Below are 23,752 nucleotides of genomic sequence, written 5' to 3'. Positions count from 1 at the left end.
TCTCCACATCTGTCCTGTCCATCTTGCTGACACAACTACTTCACATTTAGAGCAGGTAAAGATTAATATGAAAAGATTACGGCCAATAAATACGATCTAATAATCCTCATTTATCGCTCTCAGGTGAATCTCTGTTCTTTATCTGAGCAACTAAACTATGAATAATTAACTCTGAAACAAAGCAGCAGTTTTAATGATTACGGATGACTTAACAACAGATATTAAGAAACAATGTTTATGAATTATTTCAGTAACTTCTATTGGTTTGAGCTCCTATTGGTTGATTTTTGATCTGCTGACTGCAGTTTAACTTGCATGTTTGATTAGGTTGCAGCGTTTTAGGTGGGAGTTTCTACTCCTACCACATGCGTCATATCAACTGATAAAATTAGAGTTAAGCGGCAGGGTGAGAGACAGGAAGTGAGCTATGAAAATAAAATACACCCGTATCATGAATTTGATAGAAAAGTAAGTAAAATGGCTTGGATAATTTTTAGTTCATTTTGTAATTTAAATCTGCTACAAAATATCAATTTGATGAAAATAAAACGTCATCTTAAGTATTTCAGAACCACAAACTGGACCAAACCTTAGGAGTCAACAAGTAATAATAAAAAAGAGCTATCTAAAGAAAGTCTGAATAATGTATAAATCTGGAAATATATAAATTTTTCTTTGTAGTTGTAGTTGACCTGAGACTTTTATTCTGGAAGTTGCACCACCGGAAGTGCCGCAGAGTTAAAGTTGCACTTGTGCAGCAGCTGTGCATGCAGTTGCAGGATGTCTGGACAAGAAGGAGACTCTCTGTGCGTGTTTATCAATGGGAAAAAGGTAAACTGATCCTTGTTCACATGAATTAGGCAGGTTTTTGGCTCAACCTGCAGACATTTTAGACCATTTTCATCTCGGTTTCCTCACTCAGACCGAGCTTTCAGACTTTCGTTTACTTTTTATAAGCAAGAAAACATGTTGCGTTTGTTTTAGAGCAGAAGGCAGCATCGATCTGAGCAATAAAGTGTGTTTATATAAGAATATATTTATATAAAACTTCACATTTCGGTCAGATTTAAAGAAGGGAAGTTGAGGTGTTCTGCTGACATTTGTCACGGCTCAGATTCTGGGACATATTGACGTCACTCGGCTAATCAAATAAAAGCACTTTGATTTAAAGTTAATACGTTATTAGGGTTAATAACCAACGAAAAGGACTAAATATAAAGGTACATTTTTATTTTTATTCATCAGAACCACACCAAACTGTTACATATATAAGAAAAAAATTATATGACAGGATTTTAGACTTTTTCAGTGCTAATACACAGTTACATAACGTTTGTTTTCTTAAAAGTTGTAGTTTTTAATGGTATAAAACTGTGAAATGTAGTTTTCTGTTTATTTATTGTTCAAACTGTAGAAATAATTAGTAAAAACTCTGGAACATCTTTGAATTTCTGCATATATTTTTAACACCAGATAATTTTTAGCTGTAGATAAAGCAGCAGAAGGTTTTTGAGGCTGTGGGTTTCATGTGGTTTGCTGACACCTGAATAAATAAACGCTGCATTCTCTGTGGTTTAACAGGTGACTGAAAGCCATGTGGATCCTGAGACGATGCTGCTGCCCTTCCTCCGGGAGAAACGTATCCTTCAGAGCAGCTCCGACTCCATCTTCACTTTCCTGTTGAAGTTTTTCTTTATGAATGGAGGTTTGTTTTGTTCTTGACTCTTATCTCAGTGAGGTTAACTGGAACCAAGTCTGGCTGCGGCGGTGGAGGATGCGGGGCGTGTACTGTGATGGTGTCACGCTACCAACCCGCTACCAAGACCATCGTGTATCCTTTATCCTCCTGGTTCTTCTTCTGTGGTATTAGAACTAGAGATCTTCTTCTTATATTCTGCTAAATGTGTCAGATCCATTCATCCATTTTCTTACACCCTTGTCCCTCAGTGGGGTCGGGAGGGTTGCTGGTGCCTATCTCCAGCTAGCGTACCGGGCGAGAGGCGGGGTCACCCTGGACAGGTCGCCAGTCTGTCACAGTCTGTTTTAAGCAAGTCAGAGATGGACGTGCTGGTCTCAGCGTCCTGCAGCGTTCAGTTTCTCACCTACCGCCAAGATCGACTCAAAACCTTCCGCGATCGACATATTGCAGCCCTGCTATAGCAAAGCATGAACAGTTCAGAAACAATATGAAATGGGAAAAAGTTATTTATTAACTGATTAAGTTGTGTTTTAGATTGTTCTTGAAAAATTAATCAGTCACTGCTGATTAGTGGCTGCTCTCATGGCTGCACAGTGAATCCATTGATTTTTTTACATCATACAGCCGCGCCTCTCTCTTGCAGGTACTGCGTACCCCCGCTAAATCTTTACTTTCACCCCTGTTGCAAAGTAATAGCAAAGTTATTGTTTAGTAAAGAGATTGTCGTCTCATAAAAACTAAAACAATTTAGAACTAACCATAAAACATATAATTAGATATAAAATACACAGTTATAATAATTTTAAAAACTTCAAAACAAACAAATGTCCCTCAGGGTTCCAACACAGTTTTGAAAAGTTTTGAATCTGATTCCATCATTTTCAAGTGTGCATAAAGCAGACTTTATTTCATATTCCATTATTTTAAAATATAAAAATCTGAATTTCTAAAAAAAAAAAAGCAAATTGATTTATGTCCCATTCATTAATGTTGGTGTGGTTTTTCAAAATTTAAAAAGGACTTTGTCTTTTTTTGCCTCAAGATCACTTTACTTCTGGGTTTTAACTGGACCCAAAGTTCAATTCAGATAGTTAGCAGAGCATTGAATTTCATACTTTTTAAGAACATAATTTAAGGTCATGTGTAATTAATCTTTTTGGTTGTATTTCTGCAATTTTATGCTAGATATGCGGATTTTAATATCTATGAGTCTTCTACAAAAATAATAGTTTTCTTAGTTTCCTTGAAAGCATCTGGTTTACGCCTCAGAAATTGTTTGAATTGATTATGAAAAAAAAACCTAATAGCTAAATCAACCTATTAACCTAAATAACAATTCACCAGTACACAAATCAATAAAAATGGTAGCAATACCTTTGAGGTTGTTGGTATTTACTTACATGTACCAACAGCTTTTGCTGTTTTATCTTTAGATAATGGCAGATATCTGAATTGTTAGATATAAAGAAGAGAACCGCACTGATTGGTCGGCTCCCGTGGTCTGATCAGACTCCGCCCATTTTTGGCATGAGGTCTGCTGATTCTCCAAATTCAAATTTAATGTGCTGCAATGTTTATAAGGTTTAAATTTGATTATTGTTGTTGGGAACGAGGGAAAATTTAATATTAAACAAAGTGGCACGAAACACAGCAGACAAGAAATTTAAATAATTTCCAGGCAAAGAATAAGAAGCCAACACTTCTGCTGCTGAACCTCCTTACAGAAAAAATATTAATTCTGGGTGTGTAATCCAATTCACAGAAATAAAAACAAATCTGCACAAGGCACATGTGGAGCGGGTCAGAGTTCAGATTCTGTCTGTCAGCATGAGTCAGCAAAATCTACCTGTCTGATTTTTATTGGCTGTTGACTGAAAGTTCAAAAGAAGAGGCAGATAAACGATGATATAATAATCAGAGGAAAGTGTTTTGGATTGGTTGAATTGCAGATTTGCTTGAGATGTAGTGGACATCTGTGATAAAGTCTCATCTGAGTTCACAGAATTTATCAAGAGTTCTCAGATCATGTTTGTTGCTCAGAATGATGTTGCAAAGCAGAACTGCATGCTACATGTTGCATAGAGACAAAGGCCAAGGTCTCTCCAAGTTAAACCGGTACATCTTTGGGTTCACGACAAAGAGGCAGTCGGTCTAATAAAGTCAGAACTTTTCCAGTACTTCCAGTAAAACAGCAGCAGTTTCCCTTCACTGCACAATCAGCCATTACTCAGCCAATGCCTGTCTCCTGCCGGTCTGTCAGCTCTATGGAGCCGCCATCACCACAGTGGAGGGTATCGGCAGCTCCAAGACCAGGATCCACCCCGTGCAGGTCTGTCCCCATTTTATTTGGCTGTTTTGCTTAAAATATTTGGATATATTTGCAATTTTATGTCAGATTTCACCAAACCTAAGCACCAAAAACTTGGAACTTTGTTTTCTACACATTGTTTTCTTAATGTACATTTTTAATTAAGTTCTAAAGACAAATTTAACTCAATTATATTTGAGATAATTAAAAAAGAGAAGTACAATAGATTAAATACACAAAGAATTCAAGAAAAATACTGCACATTTTAGGATTTACCAGTAAAAATTACATCACAAAAAAGCATCACACTAGCTGGTGTTTACTATAAGTAATGGTATTGTCTCATGACATCAAAAAGTCGCCTCTGTCCTATTGCCCCATACATGAACCTTTGACCCACAGCTATTTTATGGCATCAACAAGAGGATGGCTTGATGGGGTAAAACTGGATGACTGTGCAAAAACATCAGCTCTGTGTTAGGATCTCTTTATATAGTAGCTGTTTGTTGCTATTTCAATTGAAATTTCTTTCTTCTTTTGAAACACAAAATACATGCAAAGCTAAAGGTTACTGAGATATTTAGCCATAAGCAGAACCAGCTGACAGTGCCAAGGGTTTGTTGAGACGCCATAATGCCAGGAGATGTTGCAGTCAGGAGTGGCAACAGTTCAAGAAGTCTTTAGTTGAGATCCAACAGTTGGGAGAACTGAGGCTTTGGCAGTCTGGAGACCAACAAGAGATCAATCTCTGAGAAGTTACTAGAGCTTTGGGTAGCTCAGAGTACGAAGGGATCTTGCAGTAGGAATTACCAGGATTGGGGCAATGTACAGTTCCAAGAGATTCAGGAATACTAGAGATTCAGCAGCTTCAGAGGAACATCACCGTCCAGTAAAGAGTACTGGAATTCAGGCATTCCAGACTTCTGGTAGATCAGGAATACCAAGGGAGCATAAAGGACTGAGGAGGTGCTGAGTTGTCAGATTTATTATAGTTGGATATCCTGGGCATTCAGAAACTATAGTTTAACTGACTCTCTATAGCAGTGGTTCTTAACCTGGGTTCGATCGAACCCCAGGGGTTCGATGAGTGGGTCTGAGGGGTTCGGCGGAGCCTCTGCCTCGGAGGTAAAGACACACTTGTGTAAAGTGATGACGCGCCCCGCTTTGCTATCACTTGCTGCGGAGGATCATGTTACATTGCTTAGCTAATCAGTGCTGTGGAGGAGCACTGATTGAAGAAGCTTCACTCTCAGCATGGATTTGAACTTGTGTCTTTATTTACTTCAGTAAAACTCACAGTTTTTACCAAATTCTGTAGCTTTCGGTGAACTTCTAAATCTGCTCCTTAGTTGCATCTTTTCGGGGTTGCTACTGCCTCTTGTGGCATGGGGATGGTAACACAACTAATATAATTACATTACGAAATAAGAATACCGCAAAGTCTTTATTATTTATTATAAATTTTTCATTCTCTTAAGAATGTAGAGTTAATTAAATGACCTTAACAAGACCTTAAAGTGGTTCCAGTTTCTCTCAATGGCCAACCTGCTGAAACTGTGGCAAATGTGGGTTGTTCCTGGACAGTCAGCTCAACTTTGCTGAAAACACTGATTATATTTTGAAGATCTGTTCTCAGAGACTCTACCTTTTAAGAAGACTTAGTGATCATGGGGTGACCCAACTAGACTCTAGTTTGGTCACCCCTATGTCTTGAATTTGGGGGGGAAAAAAATAATATTTTATTTATCACTACAGAAGGGTTCAGTGAATGCGCATATGAAACTGGTGGGTTCGGTACCTCAAAAAAGGTTAAGAACCACTGGTCGATAGGATTAGACAGTTAAACAAGAGGTTCAGGCATCGTAGGGTACCAGTACATCCGATTGTTAAAGTATTGCAGGAGTCTAGCCGGTCTAAAGTACTGGACGATCCAGCAGCCTGGAGTATTGAGATCTGCCGGTCAATAGTACCAGAGATTGTAAGAGACAATGATTCTGGAAGTTATGCCAAAGAGTCCTTCATCCAGTTGCCGTTATTCCTTCAGGAGCGAATAGCGAAGGCTCACGGCTCTCAGTGTGGATTCTGCACTCCGGGGATGGTGATGTCCATGTACGCCTTGCTGAGGAACAAGCCAAAGCCAACCATGGACGACATCACGCAGGCTCTGGGTGGTTCGTTTGCTTTATTAAACACTAAGTACTCACTGGACCAGAATAAATTCTTGTTACACCTGAGACCAAATGTAGAATTCAGTAACTTTCTCATAAAGTCTTTCTTTTACACAACCAGATTGTGTTTTTTGGTGATTTTCAGGAAATCTGTGTCGCTGTACTGGATATCGACCCATTGTGGACGGCTGCAGGACTTTTTGCCAGGTTCAAGTTTTATCATTCAGGAATTATTCACTTTTACTGTCTCTTCGTTTACTGCCTCTGCTTCGTGTTTCACGTGATGGTCAATCATAAACAGTACCAGTCATCAATGTGCAGCTCTCTATCCTTTCTGTACCAGCAGGAAGGGAACTGCTGCCAAGCCAATGGAGGAGCTGATTGTTGCCTGAATGGAGAAGGAAATACCAATGAATCAGAGCATGTGAGCTCGTCTTACAGTCTTTTCTTGTCCTTTTTTCCAGCATTGTACCCCTGTTTCACCAGCTTTTCTCTTCCTTTCTCCACTTTTACACCAATTACCTTGTGTTGTTTCATCATCCAGCCTCTAAAAATCCACTTTTTACAACCCAATCTTCAGGAAAAGCCACAACTATTTCACCAAGAGAAGTTCCTTCCCCTAGACCCGACCCAGGAGCTGATCTTTCCTCCAGAACTGATTGTAGGGCATCAATGTGCAGCTCTCTACCCTTTTTGTGTAAATATGCATTAATCTCTTTGTATGATGATCCACAGTTGATGGCTGAGGCGGCAAACCCCCAAACATTGACCTTTTATGGGGAGAGGATGATCTGGATGTCTCCCACCTCTTTGGAGGAGCTGGTCCAGCTCAGGGCAAAGAACCCAAAGGCTCCACTGGTCATTGGCAACACCAACATAGGTCCGCAAGGGTCACTAACTCATCCAGAGTCCTCTCTAATCTCTCCCAGAGGCCAACAGGCTTGTGTTTTCATGCACCCTGACAAGCTTCCCAGAGCCCACAGCATCACACACCCACCACCATGCTGAACATTGGGCATGTTAAGGTTTGAATGCAGGCTGGGAAAGTGCTGAGTTTTATTTGATAATTTCCCAAATCTGGATAATTATTTTATGATTCGAGTTTCCAGATATTAGTTCTTTATGTCTTATTTTGTTACCCGGAAGACAAAAAATATGATTAAATAACGTTTTCTGCATTTATTTATGAACAAAACCTAAGTGTTTGCTCCACTTACCAGAAATTCAGTTTTTTGAGTTGCTAAAAAGATCTAAAAAAGGGCCATTTTGGATCTAAAAAGATCCAAAATACCTCTTTGCTCTTTGGCCTCTAGATCCTTGTTTGTCCTGATTTTTATGGAGAAAAGCAGATAAATAAACCAAAGTATGTGAATGTTTTGCACTCGGATGTCTAAAATGTCATAAAAACAGCTGAATACAAATGAAAACCTGGAACTTTAAGATGCTAATGTTTTTTAAATTCATTTTGTTTTTGTTGTTTTTGTCATCTAATACAAACAGTTCTAGTTAAAATCCCAGTACAGTCTATGTTTGTGATGGTAGACTGTACCAGCTTTTAGACTAAGCATGGTGGTTTCTTTCTTTTTATTGAAGGTCCAGATATAAAATTCAAAGGCATCCTGCATCCACTGATCATCTCTCCCATGAGAGTCAAAGAGCTGTTCGAAGTTTCAGAGGGAGCAGACGGTGAGTTCTTCTTCACTTCTTTCTGTTTAGCTCATTTTTACAGATTTATTTAATTGTTATGTAGCTGCAAAGTTTTAAAAACCTCATACAAATTGGAAAATCTCATTTATTCACTGTGAGATATAAAATGTAACACTTTTTATTACATTCTGGTGAATTTTTGAAAGCTACACTCTGCCAAACAAGTGCAGCTCAAACTATGAGAATATTCGGAGAAAGTTCCATATTTTAAAATTAAATTAATGTATTATTTAAACGTAGGGCATAATATTTTAAGTCTTTATGGTTTAACGAGAATGAAAATCTAAAAATTTGTTACATTTGTTTGTTAAAAAATAATATTTTAAAGAGAATTTTCATATTTCAATGCACTCAAACATTGGTCTGAGCTCCTTCTGCATTAATTACTGCGTCAGTGCGGCGTAGCATGGAGGAGATCAGCCTGTAGTTATACTGAGGTTCAGGAAGTTCAGTTTGCTTTAAAACCTGCCTTCATCTCATCTTTATCTTTGGTTATGTTGTCTCTCATCCTTATGAAGATCTCACAAATTCACAGGATCTAGTCTACCACATTTTTTCCTTCAACTCAACTTTCTATATATTTAAGTTTTTCACAAAATTTGTATTTTCTGAGACACCTGAAGTTTGAGTTTTCATTCTTTGTGATCCATAGTCATCAAAATTTTAGTTAATAAGGGCTTGAAATGAACTATTTTGTCAAATTTTTTTCAGATTTGCTCTGAATTCGTCTCTACGTTTTTGTTGCAGGTGTTTGGGTCGGAGCTGGCTCCAGTCTGTCTGAGCTCCAGTCTCTGCTGGAGAAAATGGTTCCTCAGAACCCAGAGGAGAAGACGGAGCTGTTCAGAGCTCTGATCCAGCAGCTGAGGAACCTGGGCAGCCTGCAGATCCGCAATGTTGCCGTAGGGACAATTCATTACTTATTGGTTTTCTTGTTTAACTTCATTCCAGGAATTCAGTCCAGAACAGTCAGTTGGATAAAACTTAGAGTTGTTTTGCTCCAAAAGTAACAAAGAACCAACAGGCAGGTTGTAAATGCTCTTAAATAAATGTATAAATGTTTATGGGTAATTGTTTTTCATTTCTAGTCTCTCGGAGGAAACATCGTGAGCGCGTACCCCAACTCAGATCTGAACCCTGTTCTGGCTGCTGGGAACTGCAAAGTTAAAGTCATCTCCACCGGTGAGCTGCCTCCACTTCCATCACTTCTACTCAACAAAGAAGCCAGATCTTGTCTAAGCTTGTTTTGGTTGAATCCTGCAGGAGGAAGTCGAGAGGTTCCTCTGAATCAGGACTTCTTCATAGGATTCGGGAAAACCATCCTGAAGCCGGAGGACATTGTCGTCTCAGTTTTTATTCCATTTACAAGAAAGGTGCAGAACTCTTCTTTAATCGATCGCATTTGGACGTTTCATTGAGCTAGTCACTGGCTTGAGTTCTGATTGGTTCTGAATTGATGACATTATTTAATTCACTAATTAATCAGGCTTATAAATTACTCTGGATTTTAAAGCGACAGTACAGTGAAGTCTCCATGTTTGCAGGAAATTAGGAACTACAGCTGTTTGTGAAAAGCTAATATACTTGAGACCCCTGCCAAAAAAGCTAATAACTGCCTTTTTAAAACGTTTTAACACCAAGTATTATGTTGGCCCAGAAAGCCACAACACACCTTAGAAAAAAAGTTATGCTAAAAAAGTTGTTATGCTAGCATGTTGAGCTTAACTTCCATTGTAGCGTAACTTCTGTTTTAGCATAACTTGCGTTGTGGACTTTGTTGTTCCAATGTGGCTTTTGCATTAATAATTTGAAAATCTGCAAATACTAAACTATGAAGAGTCATGTGTCTACTGGGGGCTGTAAAAAGGAGTGATCATAACTGTAATACCTTTATCTGACCTGCAGGGGGAGTATGTGCGAGCTCTCCGTCAGGCGCCAAGGAAGGAGGTCTCCTTCGCCACGGTAACGACTGGAATGAGAGTGCGTTTTTCCGAGGGATCCAGAGTGGTTCAGGAAGTCAGCCTGTACTTCGGAGGAATGGGTCCAAACACCGTTAATGCCACCAAGACCTGCAAGGCCATCACTGGAAGGTCGGATGTTGGTATTGTGTTCTTTCATGTTGTTTTAAACCCCTATCTGTGTTTTATCCCTTCCTGTTTGGTTTTCCGTCAGGCCGTGGGATGAGGAGACCCTGAATCAGGCATACGACGCCCTCCTGGAGGAGCTGGATCTCCCTCCGTCCACTCCTGGTGGAAAGGTTGAATTTCGCCGGTCGTTGACGCTGAGCCTCCTCTTTAAATTCAACCTGGAGGTCCTGCAGAAGCTCAAAGAAGCGGTGAATACATTTCCTTTTAAAGCTTTTCTACCAGGACAGCATCCAGCTGCTTTAACTTCCTAATTTATTGGCAGAACGTAATCAAAGATGAGATTCCAGAAAAGCTGCAGTCTCTGCCGAAAGAAATCCAACCCAGTCTGCAGGATTTTCAGGTCAGGACTCGTCCCTCAGTCATTCACATCACAAACACCCGGCACCACCTTCATAACGCTTCTCCTCTTCTTCAGCATGTGCCAAAGGACCAGGACAGTCAGGACCCAGTGGGACGTCCCATGATGCACCGCTCCGCCATCAGCCAGGCCACAGGCGAGGCGGTGTACTGCGATGACATTCCCAAGACAGACGGGGAGCTTTTCATGGTTCTGGTCACCAGCTCTCGGGCACACGCTAAGATCATGTGAGGAGAGGATCCAGGAAACATTCAGCTGGTTGGAGTTTTTACGTTCCTATTTTTATAATTTGATGCTTTTGGTCCGATAGCTCGCTGGACATGAGCGAAGCCCTGAAGCTTCCAGGAGTTGTTGACGTGATCACAGCCAATGACGTTCCAGGGAAGAAAGCCCGCCCCACTTTTGGCTACGACCAGGAGCTGCTGGCGGAGAACCAGGTGAGAAGAAACGCTGGGTTACATCCAAAAACCATCCATCCTGGTATGGAAAATTGAGTTTTGGAAAGTATTAACATTTTAGGTTCTACCTTTGGATTAAATATGTTTGGTTTAACTTTTTGTCTATAAAGTTTCTCATAAATTAAAGGAGATGTGTGTAATATATATTGCCATCTAGTGGTCAAGAAGGAAATGGTGGCAATTTCATTATTTCTTTTTTTATTTTCAAATTTTTCCAATGTCAAAATATCCAACATATAATAAAGACAAGGACTTTTAAACCAGGTGTGAAAGGCAGAGTCTCTCCTGTTCTGCTCAGGTGTTCTGCGTTGGTCAGACGGTTTGCGCTGTTCTGGCCGATACGAAGACACACGCTAAGCGAGGAGCAGCCGCCGTGAAGATCACCTACGAAGACATGCCAGACCCCATATTTACCATCGAGGTGAGTCTGTGTTTTCACCTCAACTTCCTTTGACATGTTCACTCATAGCTCATCACAGCGTCTCTCGTTTCTCTCAGGACGCCATTGAGAAGTCGTCTTACTATGAGCCGCGGCGAATGTTTGCTAGAGGAGACGTGACTGAAGCTTTTAAGACTTGTGATCAAGTTTATGAAGGTAAATATCTTCAGATGAACATCAGTAAACACAGTTAAGCTTATCTTAATTGTTTTTGTTGTGTTTTTCCTCTCAGGACAGATTCGACTGGGAGGCCAGGAGCATTTCTACATGGAGCCTCAGAGCATGCTGGTTGTTCCCGTTGGTGAGGAGAAGGAGTTCAAGGTCTACATCTCCACCCAGTGGCCCACTCTTATTCAGGTACACAGTGGAGGAGTTAAAAGCTGTCCTAAAACTGAAACGTAAACTTAGAAGAGATCATTTTGTGGTTTCAGGAAGCAGTTGCAGAAACGCTGGACATTCAATCCAACAGAGTCACCTGTCACGTGAAAAGACTGGGCGGAGCATTTGGAGGGAAGGTGATTGTGACCTCCGTCTTGGCCTCCATCACCTCTGTGGCTGCGTGGAAGTGAGTCTCATGAAAAGAGAAAGTTAGAAATTATTCACATTATTTAAGATCTCAAATTTAATAATCAGAAAATTCCTGAACATAATGTTTACGTTTGTTTGTTTGTTTGTTTGTTTGTTTGTTTGTTTGTTTGTTTGTTTGTTTGTTTGTTTGTTTGTTTGTTTGTTTGTTTGTTTGTTTGTTCCTAGAACCAACCGAGCTGTTCGCTGTGTCCTGGAGAGAGGCGAGGACATGCTGATCACCGGGGGGCGTCATCCTGTCCTGGGAAAATACAAAGTAAGAAAAAACTCAAAGACAGACTCAAAGTGCCTGAGATAAAAACAACTTGGTTGGACTTTCTGCTCACAAAATCCAACAAGATTAAAGAAGCACCGTGGATCAGTTATTGCCATCTAGTGGCTGAAGCAGGAATCATGTTTTTTTTTCAAAATAGTAATTTGGAAATAAAATTAACCAGCTGTTTTGTTTACATACATTTTATAGATATATTGTTCCCGGAAATAACAATTAAGACAGAACACTCAGCAAAAGTACAACTATTTAGTAAGTATTTATTTCAAGAGTGTAATTATCTCAAGGCATCTAGTGTGTGAAATAATCACATTATAAAAATAAGGGATGTTTGGACTTTCCTGAAAGATTAAAGAAACCCCATAGGTCACTTATTGCCTTCTACTGGCTAAGTTGGGTATAGCAGTTTACGTGTTTTTCATATTTTGAATTAAACGTTAATCATTTTAGGAATTAGCCATTAATACTTTGCTGTAGTACCCACTAACTAAAAAAAAAAGATTGATCCTGTTCTGGAAACAACGATGAAACATAAAAAGCTAATTTAGTTACGTCCTGTTGTGAGACATTATATTCCAGGACAAAATACGTACCACAAATCTCAAATATATTTACCTGAATCCATCTTAGCTGTGTTATCTAAATGAGAGTTGGTCTGAGTTATGAGTTGCCATTTCTGTCCAGAAATTCCCCAAAATTTAAAGGAGCAGCTGGAACATTGACTGCCATCTACTGGCCAGAACAGGGATTGCAGTGGGAAAGTGGAAAAGATGGGAACTGCAGTCTTTTTTGTTTGCTCAAGTTTGTATAAATTGAAAAAATTGTCTGGTTTTTATTTCCAAAGATTTCAATTTATTCTGAGTTTATTATGAAACTTGTTTCAGGTGGGTTTTATGAACGATGGAAGGATCATGGCTGTGGATTACTACTATTACGCCAACGCCGGCTGCTTTGTGGACGAGTCTGTGCTGGTAGGTCAATGAGTTTATGTTCTTAAAGAAAATATTCACTGACCTTCAAAAATATAAACTAGAATATCTGATTTGGACCATCTTGTAGATCTCTGAGAAGATTCTGCTTCATCTGGACAACGTTTACAACATTCCCAACATGAGAGGCCACTCGGCCGCCTGCAGGACCAATCTGCCCTCCAACACGGCATTCAGAGGCTTCGGCGTCCCGCAGGGCCTGCTGGTGGTGGAAAACATGGTCAATGACGTTGCTATGGCGCTAGGACGCCCCGCAGACCAGGTCAGAGGTCATCTTAGTGCCCAAATGGTCTTCAGGAAGAACTTTCCTTATTCTGATTGTGAAATGCTCTGCAGGTCAGAGAAGTCAACATGTACAAAGGCCCGTCAGCCACTCACTACAAGTTCGAGTTCAGCCCGGAGAACCTGCATCGCTGCTGGGAGCTATGCAAGCTGAAGAGCGACTACAGCGCCCGGCGCCAGGCCGTGGACCAGTTCAATCAGCAGAACCGCTGGAGGAAGAAGGGCGTCGCCCTCATTCCCATCAAGTACGGCATCGCCTTCGCAGAGAGCTTCTTAAACCAGGTCCGTGAGGTTCTGTTCACATCGCTTCCATCTGGATCCATGTCAGCTGCCAGAACAATTTCAGGGTTTCTGTTGGTGTGTTTGTCAGGCCGGAGCGCTGGTCCACATTTATAAAGACGGTTCTGTTCTGGTGACTCATGGCGGGACGGAGATGGGTCAGGGGATCCACACCAAGATGCAGCAGGTACTGAACTCAACCGGAAGAAACATAATTTCTTGGTAGTAATATAAATTGCTAACAATTAATTTATTAATGTGGATATAGAATAATTAAAATGCCAATACAACTAAATAAAATGAAAAATTATTTCATACAATGAAAATTAAATAGGAATACAAGAAAATGGTTATAAAAAATAAACATTTAAATATTAATAAACATTTAAATATTTTTTTCCAAGTAACCAAATTATTAGGATGTAAAAAAAACTCTAATAATAAATTCTAAAATAAAGTTCTAATTTATTATTATTATTACAGAGATATTGACATTTAACATATATCAAAAAGTGAACATTTCAGTGAGTGCAGATAGATTTCCTCAACCTGAACCATGTGGATCATTTTAACTGGATCTGTTTGTTTATTTCTGAACAAACCAAATAACTTGATGATAAAATAACCTGGGATCCTGTTTGTTGTCAGGTTGCAAGTCGGGAGCTTCACATTCCGACGTCAAAGATCTTCCTCAGTGAAACCAGCACTGGCACCGTTCCAAACACCTGTCCCTCCGCCGCTTCCTTTGGCACCGACGCCAACGGCATGGCGGTCAAGGTGAACCTTGTTCCTGCTGTCTGTGCTGTATGCCTGGGCTTTCTTTGCTCATTTCTGTTGTTTTTACTGTTTTCAGGAAGCCTGTGAGATTCTGTACCGCAGACTGGAGCCGATCAGGCTGAAGGACCCTAAAGGATCATGGGAGAGTTGGGTATGAAGTGTTGGAAACATGAAGTTGAGCCTTGAATGGTTTCAATCAGTGGTGGACACACTTCCATGAATCTGCTAAAAGTGGAGCTAATTTTTAGCTTAGAGCTTCTGACAACTTTCAAAAATGTTTAGTGCACTTAGCTTCCTCTAAATTATTTTTCTCCAAATAATTTGTAAAACGTTAGTTTGAAGCTGTTAAGAAGTTTTCAAGTAGTGAGTCTTAAAGTAGGAGAAATCAACAACGATAAAACTAATATTTATGATCAGTGCTTTAGCATTTGAACTAATACCAGTGATTTTCTTTAGCGAGACTAATATTTTCACTTAGCACTAGTAGAACTAGTGCTTTAGTGTTATGATTACTGCTTTAGCATTTGCAAAACTAGCTTTTCCGTTAGCAGTGCTCACCACTGGTTTTAATGGGTCTGTAACATGATTGTTTGCTCTGATGGCAGATCAAGGAGGCTCATATGCAGAAGATCAGTTTATCAGCCACTGGGTTCTTCAGGTATGTCTAAAATCCACTGCTTCAGGTCTTTCCTGACCAAAGCAGCAGGCGAGAACTTTTTCCTCTGTTCCTCCTCAGAGGGGAAGACCTCTACTATGACTGGGAAAAGATGGAGGGCCATCCGTACGCCTACTTTACCTTTGGGGTGTGCTGCTCTGAGGTGGAGCTGGACTGCCTCACCGGAGACTACCGGGTGTGGATCTGCCTGTTGTCTGAACCGTTGGAGCGTCCCTCTGGTTTGTTGGAAACAGTGTAACGTCGGTGTCTTCCTGCTTCTTGCAGACGCTGAGAACGGACATTGTGATGGACATCGGTAGAAGCATAAACCCGTCTGTGGACATCGGCCAGGTAGGACCCGGTTAGAGGACCTGACAGCAAAACGTAGATATTTGGACTTCCTTACCTCTTTGTTTGTCGTCTTCGTCAGATTGAAGGAGCATTCATGCAGGGTTTGGGTCTCTACACTCTGGAGGAGCTGAAGTACTCCCCAACCGGGATCCTGTACTCCCGAGGTCCGTCCCAATACAAGATCCCGGCAGTGTGCGACGTGCCTCTTAAGTTCAACGTCTACCTCCTGCCGGACTCTTGCAACCCCCACGCCATCTACTCCTCAAAGGTCAGCACCGAGTGGTGAAGGTGTCTCGACCTATACTGGACCTCTCACATCGTTGTTTCTGGCTCCACAGGGAATCGGAGAACCTACCCTCTTCCTGGGCAGCTCCGTCTTCTTCGCCATCAAAGACGCGGTGACGGCAGCTCGCTCCGACTCGGGGCTGTCCGGCCCATTTTTTCTGGACACGCCTGCGACTCCAGAGAGGGCCTGTCTGGCTTGTGCCTCGCCGTTTATTAAGAAGGTAGAGTTGAGGGCGGTTTACTTAGACTCCTAAAAGTGAAACAGTCATCTTGATATTACAACTTTAATCTGTTTTCATTCACAGGTCCCAACCAGTAAGCCGGGATCCTTCAAACCCTGGGCCTTAGACATCTAAAATCCAATCAATCCATTAACCAATCAACTGTGAATCAACCTTAACCAACAAATGTACTTATTTTCCTGTAAATGGTTTCCACTACAAGAGGAATGAATCCATTAGCAACCATGAAATGTGTCACTGATTATGTGCTTTTGCTCCCAGAGCAGAATAATGAAATTAACCAATTTTGGATACTGATTATTTTTAACTTCACTTTTGCAAGAATCAATCATGCAACTAGAGGATCATTTTAAAAACTTCTAACCACATGTAAATGTGTAGGTAATTTTTTAAAGACTCTGTAATCACCAATAAATTGTGTATAAATTCAAAGATTTGAGCAAACTTGTTGGTTTTGTTTGTTTCTGATATCAGCACTGATGTAGAAAGATGTTTTTTGTCCTGTTAAATAAGGTTTTTATTCAAAACGTCCATGTCCAGAGTTTTGCACACCCTGGGTAAGTGCCCATCTAAAACCTTGCCGCTTATGTAGAGCACCATTGTTCTGTAGGGCTCTACACAAGCCCCACAGAAATAAAGAAAATTCAGCTGATTTTCTTACTTTATTACAGTTTGAGTTTAATTTTAATTTTACGTATCCATCAATAAAATGTTCAGCATATGACCCTGCAAAATGTCTAGACAATTTTTATTTAAACTGCTTTCATGCTAATAGCTTTAGCTACACGAGCACTTTTTTTGCTGTTTTTATTTTAACACTGTTTTCCCCACAGCTCTACTAATGACTACAGATCAGATGTACACTGCTCAAAAAAATAAAGGGAACAATTAAACACTTAAGTGAACACTTAAGTGTTCCCTTTATTTTTTTGAGCAGTATATATAATACACAGGTTAAAACGTAAAGTTCATCTTCGCCTTTATCAAATGCTTTGATGATCTGAAATACTTAAAGGAAAAAGAGAAGAAATCTATAAGGAGGTAAATAATATACCAAAACCGGAGATATAATCTAGTAGACAATAAATGGAAAATAAAACGTAAACTTTGAGCTTTGGGTGGGTTGAAAGAATTGGTAATCCTTCTTTTCTCATCCCCTCCAACCACGCATGCGCGGTGGGCGGAGCCAGCTGTAGTCCTGACGGGAAGGTCTTTTTGTTTGGGCCGCTCAGAGACTCGACACTTGCTTCACTTCCCCTGGTTCACAACCGTTTTTTATCTGCATTAATTTCGGTGAGTATCCTCACCAGCAACCTCAAGTGTTCTCCAAACTGTGGGTTGTTTATTTGGACCGGCGGCATGTTTAATTAGTTGTTGTAAGTCGAGTTTAGGGGCTCTTCTGGAACCGGGGGTTTTGGTCCGCCGGAGGGTGAATCCTGTTTCCTCCAGTTCAGTTAGCTTAATGCTAGCATTAGCTGTGCTCACGCTTTCTTTAGCTCTGCTTCAACGAAGTGTCACGGATCGGCGTGACATTGCGATGACAGGTTGTGTTTAAGTACAGACCAACTGTCCTTTGATCTCGGTGAGGTTTGAACCGAATAATGCTGGTGATGTAAGCCCGGTTAGCAACGCAGCAGGCCCAGCTAACAAGCAGCGGCCCGGCGCATGGTGAGGCCCGAAGTTAGCCTGAGCTAATCCCTCAGTTAGCCGGCTTTAGTATAAAATAATCCTAGTTTACAAATGATCAGATTGTTCAGGAATATTCCTGATATCCTTCCACGTTGGATTTCCACATAATTCTTCATAAAAAGGCCGATAATGGCGGCAGTTGTTCGAAATCACGACCCGACACCCACCAACTCCATTGTACCTCCAAGCTTCGCCTTTTGTCTGGCCCTCTTTTTGTGAGCCCTCTTTTTGTGAGGCGTTTTAAAAGCCTCACCTGTGAGGAACAAAAATACGATTTAAATCTGTTATTTTGCATGAAATAACTTTAGAAAACAGGTTTATGGTGCGTTTAAAAACAATATGTTGGTAATTGTATTTCTGAGCGTTGAGCAAACTACTGTAAAGACCGCAGGCATGAAGACATGTTGGGGTCAGGTGGCACGATGTGACCCGATCAGCCCGGAAATTCATGTCGCACCTGATAAATATGACGGGAAAGAGCATCAGGAGACTTTTTTTTAGTAACACCAGTGTTGTAAATTAAATGTTGCGACAACTGGAACATTTTAAATTAAGTTTTAGAGAATTTATTTCACCCCTTGCAGAACTAGATTACCAGTAAATATGAAAATGTTGACTTAATTGTCTGTATTTTGTTTAATTCAGCCACTGTGAAATATATTTTAAAAATCATAATTCATATTTTGATTTCTCTTTCGCATAAGCAGTCTTTTAAGAGGACGGTGTGAGCAAAACGGCAACATAAACATTCACATTTTCTTGTATTTATTTCTGTAACTGAAGTATATAAACAAATTTAGTTTGAAACAAAACCCTGTATTGTAAAAAGTTTTTCTCCTACATTATCTGTAGCAGATGTAACTAAGACATCCAGCAAAATGTTGAATAAAAAGCTGAATTTAATCAATATTTAAAATCTTAAACGGGCAGCTGCTTGTTGTATTTCTAGTCAATCAGATGTTTTTGTTTTATTTTCTTGCCAAGCTGATCAGCAGTGTGCAGCAACACAGCTTGTGTGAAATTGTTTTTAAAACATTTAGAAAAGACTAGTTTCCTCCTGAATTTGGTTAATTTTAAAAAAAATTTACCAGCAGTGTTTTGTTTATTTTGAGTAAAATCATCGCCTTCCATCCAGTTTGTTCAGTTTCACTGTTTATTATTGAATAGAGCTGCAGCGTGTCTGAAAGGTGTAAAGTCTTTCTTCTGTTGTAATTTGGTTGCTAACCGTTGTCTTTATCTCCTCCCAGGTGTCTTTTATGAATAATCAAAAGCAGCAAAAGCCAACGCTAACCGGCCAGCGTTTCAAAACGAGGAAAAGAGGTAACCGCTCTCCTCTTGGCGTTTCTTCTTCCGTTTCTTTGCTTCTGATTTAACGTTTTTATTTTCACCCCCTCCTAGATGAAAAGGAGAGATTTGACCCTACTCAGTTTCAAGAAAGTATCGTACAAGGCTTGAATCAAACTGGCACTGATTTGGAGGCGGTTGCAAAGTTCCTTGATGCCTCTGGCGCCAAACTTGACTACCGCCGGTATGCAGAGACGCTCTTCGACATCCTGGTGGCCGGTGGCATGCTGGGTAAGTCGCAGAGAGCGGTGGCAGCGGTTTGTGTTTTGAGTTTCCTGAAAGCTAACCAGGGCGCCGTGTGTCCCACAGCACCAGGCGGGACGCTGTCTGACGACATGACCCGCACCGAGTTCTGCCTCTTTACGGCGCAGGAAGACCTGGAGACCATGCAAGCATATGCTCAGGTACGACGTGACGCAGCACAGCCCTCCGGTGGGTTTAAACAACAGACGCTGACGAGGTTTCTGTTCCTCTCATCAGGTTTTTAACAAGCTGATCAGGCGCTACAAGTACCTGGAGAAGGGCTTCGAGGAAGAGATCAAGAAGGTGAGGAGGCGCAGCTGTTCATAGATGGAGTGGATTATTGCTGCAACGCGACACCGCAGCACGGCTGCAGCACCTGCTAACGCTGCGGCTGTTTGTTTGCAGCTGCTGCTGTTTCTAAAGGGGTTCACTGAGTCTGAGCGCAACAAGCTGGCCATGCTGACCGGCATCCTGCTGGCCAACGGCAGCATATCCGCCTCCATCCTGACCAGCCTCTACAACGAGAACCTCGTCAAAGAGGGTGAGGCTCCACACAACCACTTCCTGCTGGGGTTTACCACTTCCTGTTCCTGTGATTGACCCGAATGTGCCCAAAACTTTCACTCTATCATAGCAGAACTTAAAATATTGTTCAAGTAAAAGTAAAAAGTGCTGATCAAATGATCATTTAATGTTTAAAATTACATAATCAGATGCACAAAATTATGAAGTGGAATGTAACTAGTTTAAATGTAACTAGTTTAAATGTAACTAGTTTGTACCCGGCTCTGCTTCTGCCTCCAGGAGTTTCTGCAGCTTTTGCAGTCAAGCTGTTCAAGTCGTGGATCAACGAGAAGGACATCAACTCTGTTGCTGGCAGTCTGCGCAAAGTCGGCATGGACAACAGGCTGATGGTAAAACGCCTCAGAGTCACCGGAGCCGCTCTCCGTCTCCCGTAACCATGGAAACATCCAGTGTTTTTACAGACGAGCCGCCTGAAATCCAGATGTTGACCTGATATCTGAATATTTAGATGAAAATTTTAAAAAAATCAACGTTTTAGAGTCATTATTTTTAAAATGTTGAGGCAACTAAACTGTTTTTATAAGAAAAGCTACTGCTGGTGAATCTAGATGAAGTAGATTAGCATTTAATTTATCAATAAATAAGCAAACTAATGTATTATGTGAATATTTTCCACATTTGTTTAAAGTTTTCTGTTGATTTTGAGCCGGTAAAATATTTTAAAGGCAGAAATCAGGTTTTAAGACAAGATTTCTACAACTATCATGAAGACGGCTGCTAATATGACAGTTTCCACAATCCCAAAATAGTTTTACTAAGTGTTTATGTCAAAGTGTATGAATGAAAAGTTAAGTAGAAGGAAGAAATTTGCACAAACTGCATTTCTGAACTTCTCTGTTCAAGTTAAATGCAGCGTTTTATTTGTGAATCAGAATTAAACACTTAAAATATGACTTACAAATTAAGTTTTAATTGTTAAATGTTAACTTTTCATTCTATTTTATGAAATTGCTCCTTCTGTTGTTGCTTTATCACATAAACAACAAACCATACCTTTTTTGTCAACATCAGCTTACGATGACGTTAGCTAAAAAGGCTAATAGCATCCATGTTTGATAATTTTCCAGTAGTTTGTCCTGAGCTGCGTCTGATCTTGCCTGCTTTGGGATTGCTTTATTTCTTTCTTCAGGAACTCTTTCCTGCCAACAAACGGAGCTGTGAGCATTTTTCTAAGTACTTCACCGACGCCGGGCTGAAGGAGTTGTCCGACTTCGCCCGCAACCAGCAATCGATTGGCGCCCGCAAGGAGCTGCAGAAGGAGCTCCAGGAAATGATGTCGCGTGGAGACCCTCAGAAAGAGGTGAGCTTCCTGTTGCTGTAACTCCACCAACAGAGAGGGGAAATAGGCGGTAACCATCGGTAACCGGGCAGCGTTTGCTCCTCAGATCATCGCCTTCACCAGGGAGGAGATGAAGAAGGCCGGCCTGTCAGAGCAGGCCATGATTGGCATCATCTGGACCAGCGTGATGAGCTGCGTGGAGTGGAACAAGAAGGAAGAGCTGGTGACCGAACAAGCCATCAAACACTTGAAGGTGAAAAAAATCTCAATTTTCTAAAAAGTCAAATCTTCAAAAACCATAAAATGAATTTATCGCTCGTTCTATTTTTATCTTTACAGTCGCTGGAGGCTTTTAGCTCTTCACAGCTCCTATTTGATCAAAATAGAGATAAAGTAAAAGCAATGCAGAGTTTTGCTGTAAAATCTCCTGTAAATCTTTTTTTTGCAGCAATACAGCCCTCTGCTGAAAGCCTTCACCTCCCAGGGTCTGTCTGAGCTCAGCCTGCTGCTGAAGATCCAGGAGTACTGCTACGACAACATCCACTTCATGAAGGCGTTTCAGAAGATTGTGGTGCTCCTCTACAAAGGTCTGCCTCCAACTGAGTCACCACGTTTTGTTTTCCTGTTTCTGTTGAGTTGAGTTGTGGTTGAGTCGAAGCAGGCGCTTTGAGAAACTTTGTCTTCCGTCTCCCAGCTGACGTTTTGAGCGAAGAGGCCATAATGAAGTGGTACTCTGAAGCCCATCTCGCCAAGGGGAAGAGCGTTTTCCTCGAGCAGATGAAGAAATTCGTCGAGTGGCTGAAGAACGCCGAGGAAGGTACGTTAGCTTAGCGGCTAATTTACTGAGCTTTCTCCAAAAGAACCAATAAAAGAATATGAACGTACATCCAGGGCATAATGGATGCCTCGTTTTCACTGAGTGACAATAAAAACTTGTGTACCGAACCATGGAGACAAGGCATCAGATTTCTAATAAACTTAATAAACTTGTATTAAGTTTATTAACTTGCATCTTTGTTCTTTAATAAATAATTAAAGAACAATACACTTGTTTCTTTGTTCTTTTTGACTTTGACTTTGCTGGTTCAAAAAATAACCTTGATAATCAAACATATAGAACATGTCACATGATACTAATATTTAAACAAATGCCGTAAAATTGTTTCATCATGGACGTTTCCTACGTAACTGACTTCAGCCACTTTTGCAGCATTAGCTTATAGCAGTAATGCAGCCACAGGCTAATGCTAAGTCTACAAGCTAATGTTTTAAGCGTTTTTAGTCTTTTTAGTTCTTAAAAAAAAACAAGCAAATTTTAGGGTTTCTAAACGCTAGTTTTTATCTTAATTATCCTGTCCAATTAAACTGGTTGTCTTCAACTTGTCACAACTCTCCTGAACTCTTCATATTCCCCTGAAAAAAACCGTTATGGTCCAAAAGTTCCTCACATCCACTTTGAAACATGGCAGTTGCAGCATCATGATGTGGGAACTGACCCAAAATCATCAGGTGTTAGCTAGAACGCTAATGAGGATTTTACCTTTTATTTTTAACAGAATGTATCAAAATAAAAGTTGAACTGTTTGAACATGGCTTCAATTGGGCTCCAAAAACTCTTGCTAAAAAAAATCTGATTTTCTTTTCTGCAGAGTCTGAATCTGATGAAGAGGAGGCAGACTGAAACCTTCATCACCAGACGAGCTTTTCCAATTTTTTTTGTTCTGTTTTGTTTTGTAGCAGCAGGAGCAGTAGAATGTCTTGGCCCTTCCTCTTCTACCTCCTGTTACTGATTTCTCTCCACAAACACTCACCTCTACCACTGAAACGTTTCAGCAGTATTTAAAAGCAAACGGTCCTGGAGGAGCCACGGCTCCGCCGGGGAATCGGGAAAACCAGGAATTCTGCCCTCTGTTCTCAATTTGTCTCCTATGCCTTCTGTAATCCGGATACAAGGATTCGGAATAATCCCAGCCTCTTGGTTCTGAAGCAGAATTGGGTTTATATTTAAGGTAAAGCCATGCAACTGCAAGGCTGACAAATGTAATCGGTTTTGCCAAAGTTTTTTTTTTTATCCCGTTTATTTTGCCTTTTTTTTTTTCTTTTGGCAAACTCAGTTTTTTATTTCCACTTTTTTTTTCCTGTTTCTGCTCAGTCCGTCTGAAGAAACGCCCCAACCAGCCCCCGCCCTGTAAAATGCCTCGCCAGCTACCTGATTATCGTCAGTTTATACTTTCTTTAATCTGATATAAACCAATTTGACTTTTTTATGAAATAAAGATTATTGAAACGCTTTTTGCTGAATTTGTTGTCTTTTACTGCAATAAATTAAACGTTAAGTTCATAGTACAAAGATTTCTAGTGGCTACTTATAACCAGTTCTGATTGATCTGATCAAGCCCCGCCCACCATTAGCAGGCTCTTCCCATCTAGCTTAATCTGCTTTGCTACTTTACTAAAACTTTAATGTATAGGTGCATATAAGAAATATTTTAAACAATATATAGATTTACTAAAATATAAAACTGATGTGTTTGAATAAACTAAGTGTACATTAAAAATTGTGGTATTGATGACACTTATTGATTAGTCAAAAAATCTTCAGATTACTATTGGAA

General features: G+C 40.4%; 2 protein-coding genes across 4 annotated transcripts; both read left to right on the top strand.

Moving 5' to 3' along the window:
• Positions 1-727: 727 nt before the first annotated feature.
• Positions 728-16,731, top strand: aox6 (aldehyde oxidase 6). Of its 3 annotated transcripts, NM_001297448.1 has the most exon segments (37): positions 756-831; positions 1,582-1,639; positions 1,735-1,831; positions 3,920-4,028; positions 6,052-6,178; positions 6,321-6,382; positions 6,522-6,599; positions 6,756-6,836; positions 6,911-7,055; positions 7,769-7,861; positions 8,630-8,781; positions 8,968-9,061; positions 9,143-9,252; positions 9,785-9,969; positions 10,052-10,214; positions 10,289-10,366; positions 10,442-10,611; positions 10,695-10,821; positions 11,141-11,263; positions 11,341-11,437; positions 11,514-11,638; positions 11,713-11,846; positions 12,035-12,122; positions 13,022-13,108; positions 13,197-13,388; positions 13,463-13,498; positions 13,500-13,503; positions 13,506-13,690; positions 13,779-13,874; positions 14,336-14,464; positions 14,541-14,615; positions 15,070-15,122; positions 15,201-15,315; positions 15,405-15,470; positions 15,550-15,738; positions 15,809-15,976; positions 16,061-16,724. In NM_001297448.1, coding segments are annotated over 37 exon segments (3,993 nt in total). In that variant the 5' UTR covers positions 756-780; the 3' UTR covers positions 16,112-16,724.
• Positions 16,732-17,145: 414 nt separating this feature from the next.
• On the top strand, positions 17,146-23,429 carry bzw1a (basic leucine zipper and W2 domains 1a). The gene is made up of 12 exons (XM_008397420.3): positions 17,146-17,290; positions 18,934-19,006; positions 19,085-19,261; positions 19,340-19,434; positions 19,511-19,576; positions 19,679-19,814; positions 20,078-20,187; positions 20,988-21,158; positions 21,244-21,390; positions 21,586-21,724; positions 21,832-21,954; positions 22,787-23,429. The coding sequence occupies exons 2-12, from the start codon at positions 18,943-18,945 to the stop codon at positions 22,816-22,818; spliced, it is 1,260 nt and encodes a 419-aa protein (XP_008395642.1). The 5' UTR covers positions 17,146-17,290; positions 18,934-18,942; the 3' UTR covers positions 22,819-23,429.
• Positions 23,430-23,752: the final 323 nt, after the last annotated feature.

This window comes from Poecilia reticulata, chromosome 2, assembly GCF_904066995.2.
Source record: "Poecilia reticulata chromosome 2, P_reticulata-male-v2, whole genome shotgun sequence".
NCBI lineage: Eukaryota > Metazoa > Chordata > Actinopteri > Cyprinodontiformes > Poeciliidae > Poecilia > Poecilia reticulata.
Note: the sequence above shows the minus strand (reverse complement) of the source record. Positions and strands in the feature narration are given on the sequence as shown.

Excerpts from the sequence above, each read along its gene's own strand:
- bzw1a (XM_008397420.3), top strand. The coding sequence starts at position 18,943 with ATGAATAATCAAAAGCAGCAAAAGCCAACGCTAACCGGCCAGCGTTTC. Across the intron at positions 19,262-19,339 it reads GGTGGCCGGTGGCATGCTGG|CACCAGGCGGGACGCTGTCT; the intron begins GTAAGTCGCAGA and ends TGTGTCCCACAG. Across the intron at positions 19,815-20,077 it reads CGAGAACCTCGTCAAAGAGG|GAGTTTCTGCAGCTTTTGCA; the intron begins GTGAGGCTCCAC and ends TTCTGCCTCCAG.
- aox6 (XM_081612634.1), top strand. The coding sequence starts at position 781 with ATGTCTGGACAAGAAGGAGACTCTCTGTGCGTGTTTATCAATGGGAAA. Across the intron at positions 10,367-10,441 it reads CCAGTCTGCAGGATTTTCAG|CATGTGCCAAAGGACCAGGA; the intron begins GTCAGGACTCGT and ends CCTCTTCTTCAG. Across the intron at positions 15,739-15,808 it reads ACGCCATCTACTCCTCAAAG|GGAATCGGAGAACCTACCCT; the intron begins GTCAGCACCGAG and ends CTGGCTCCACAG.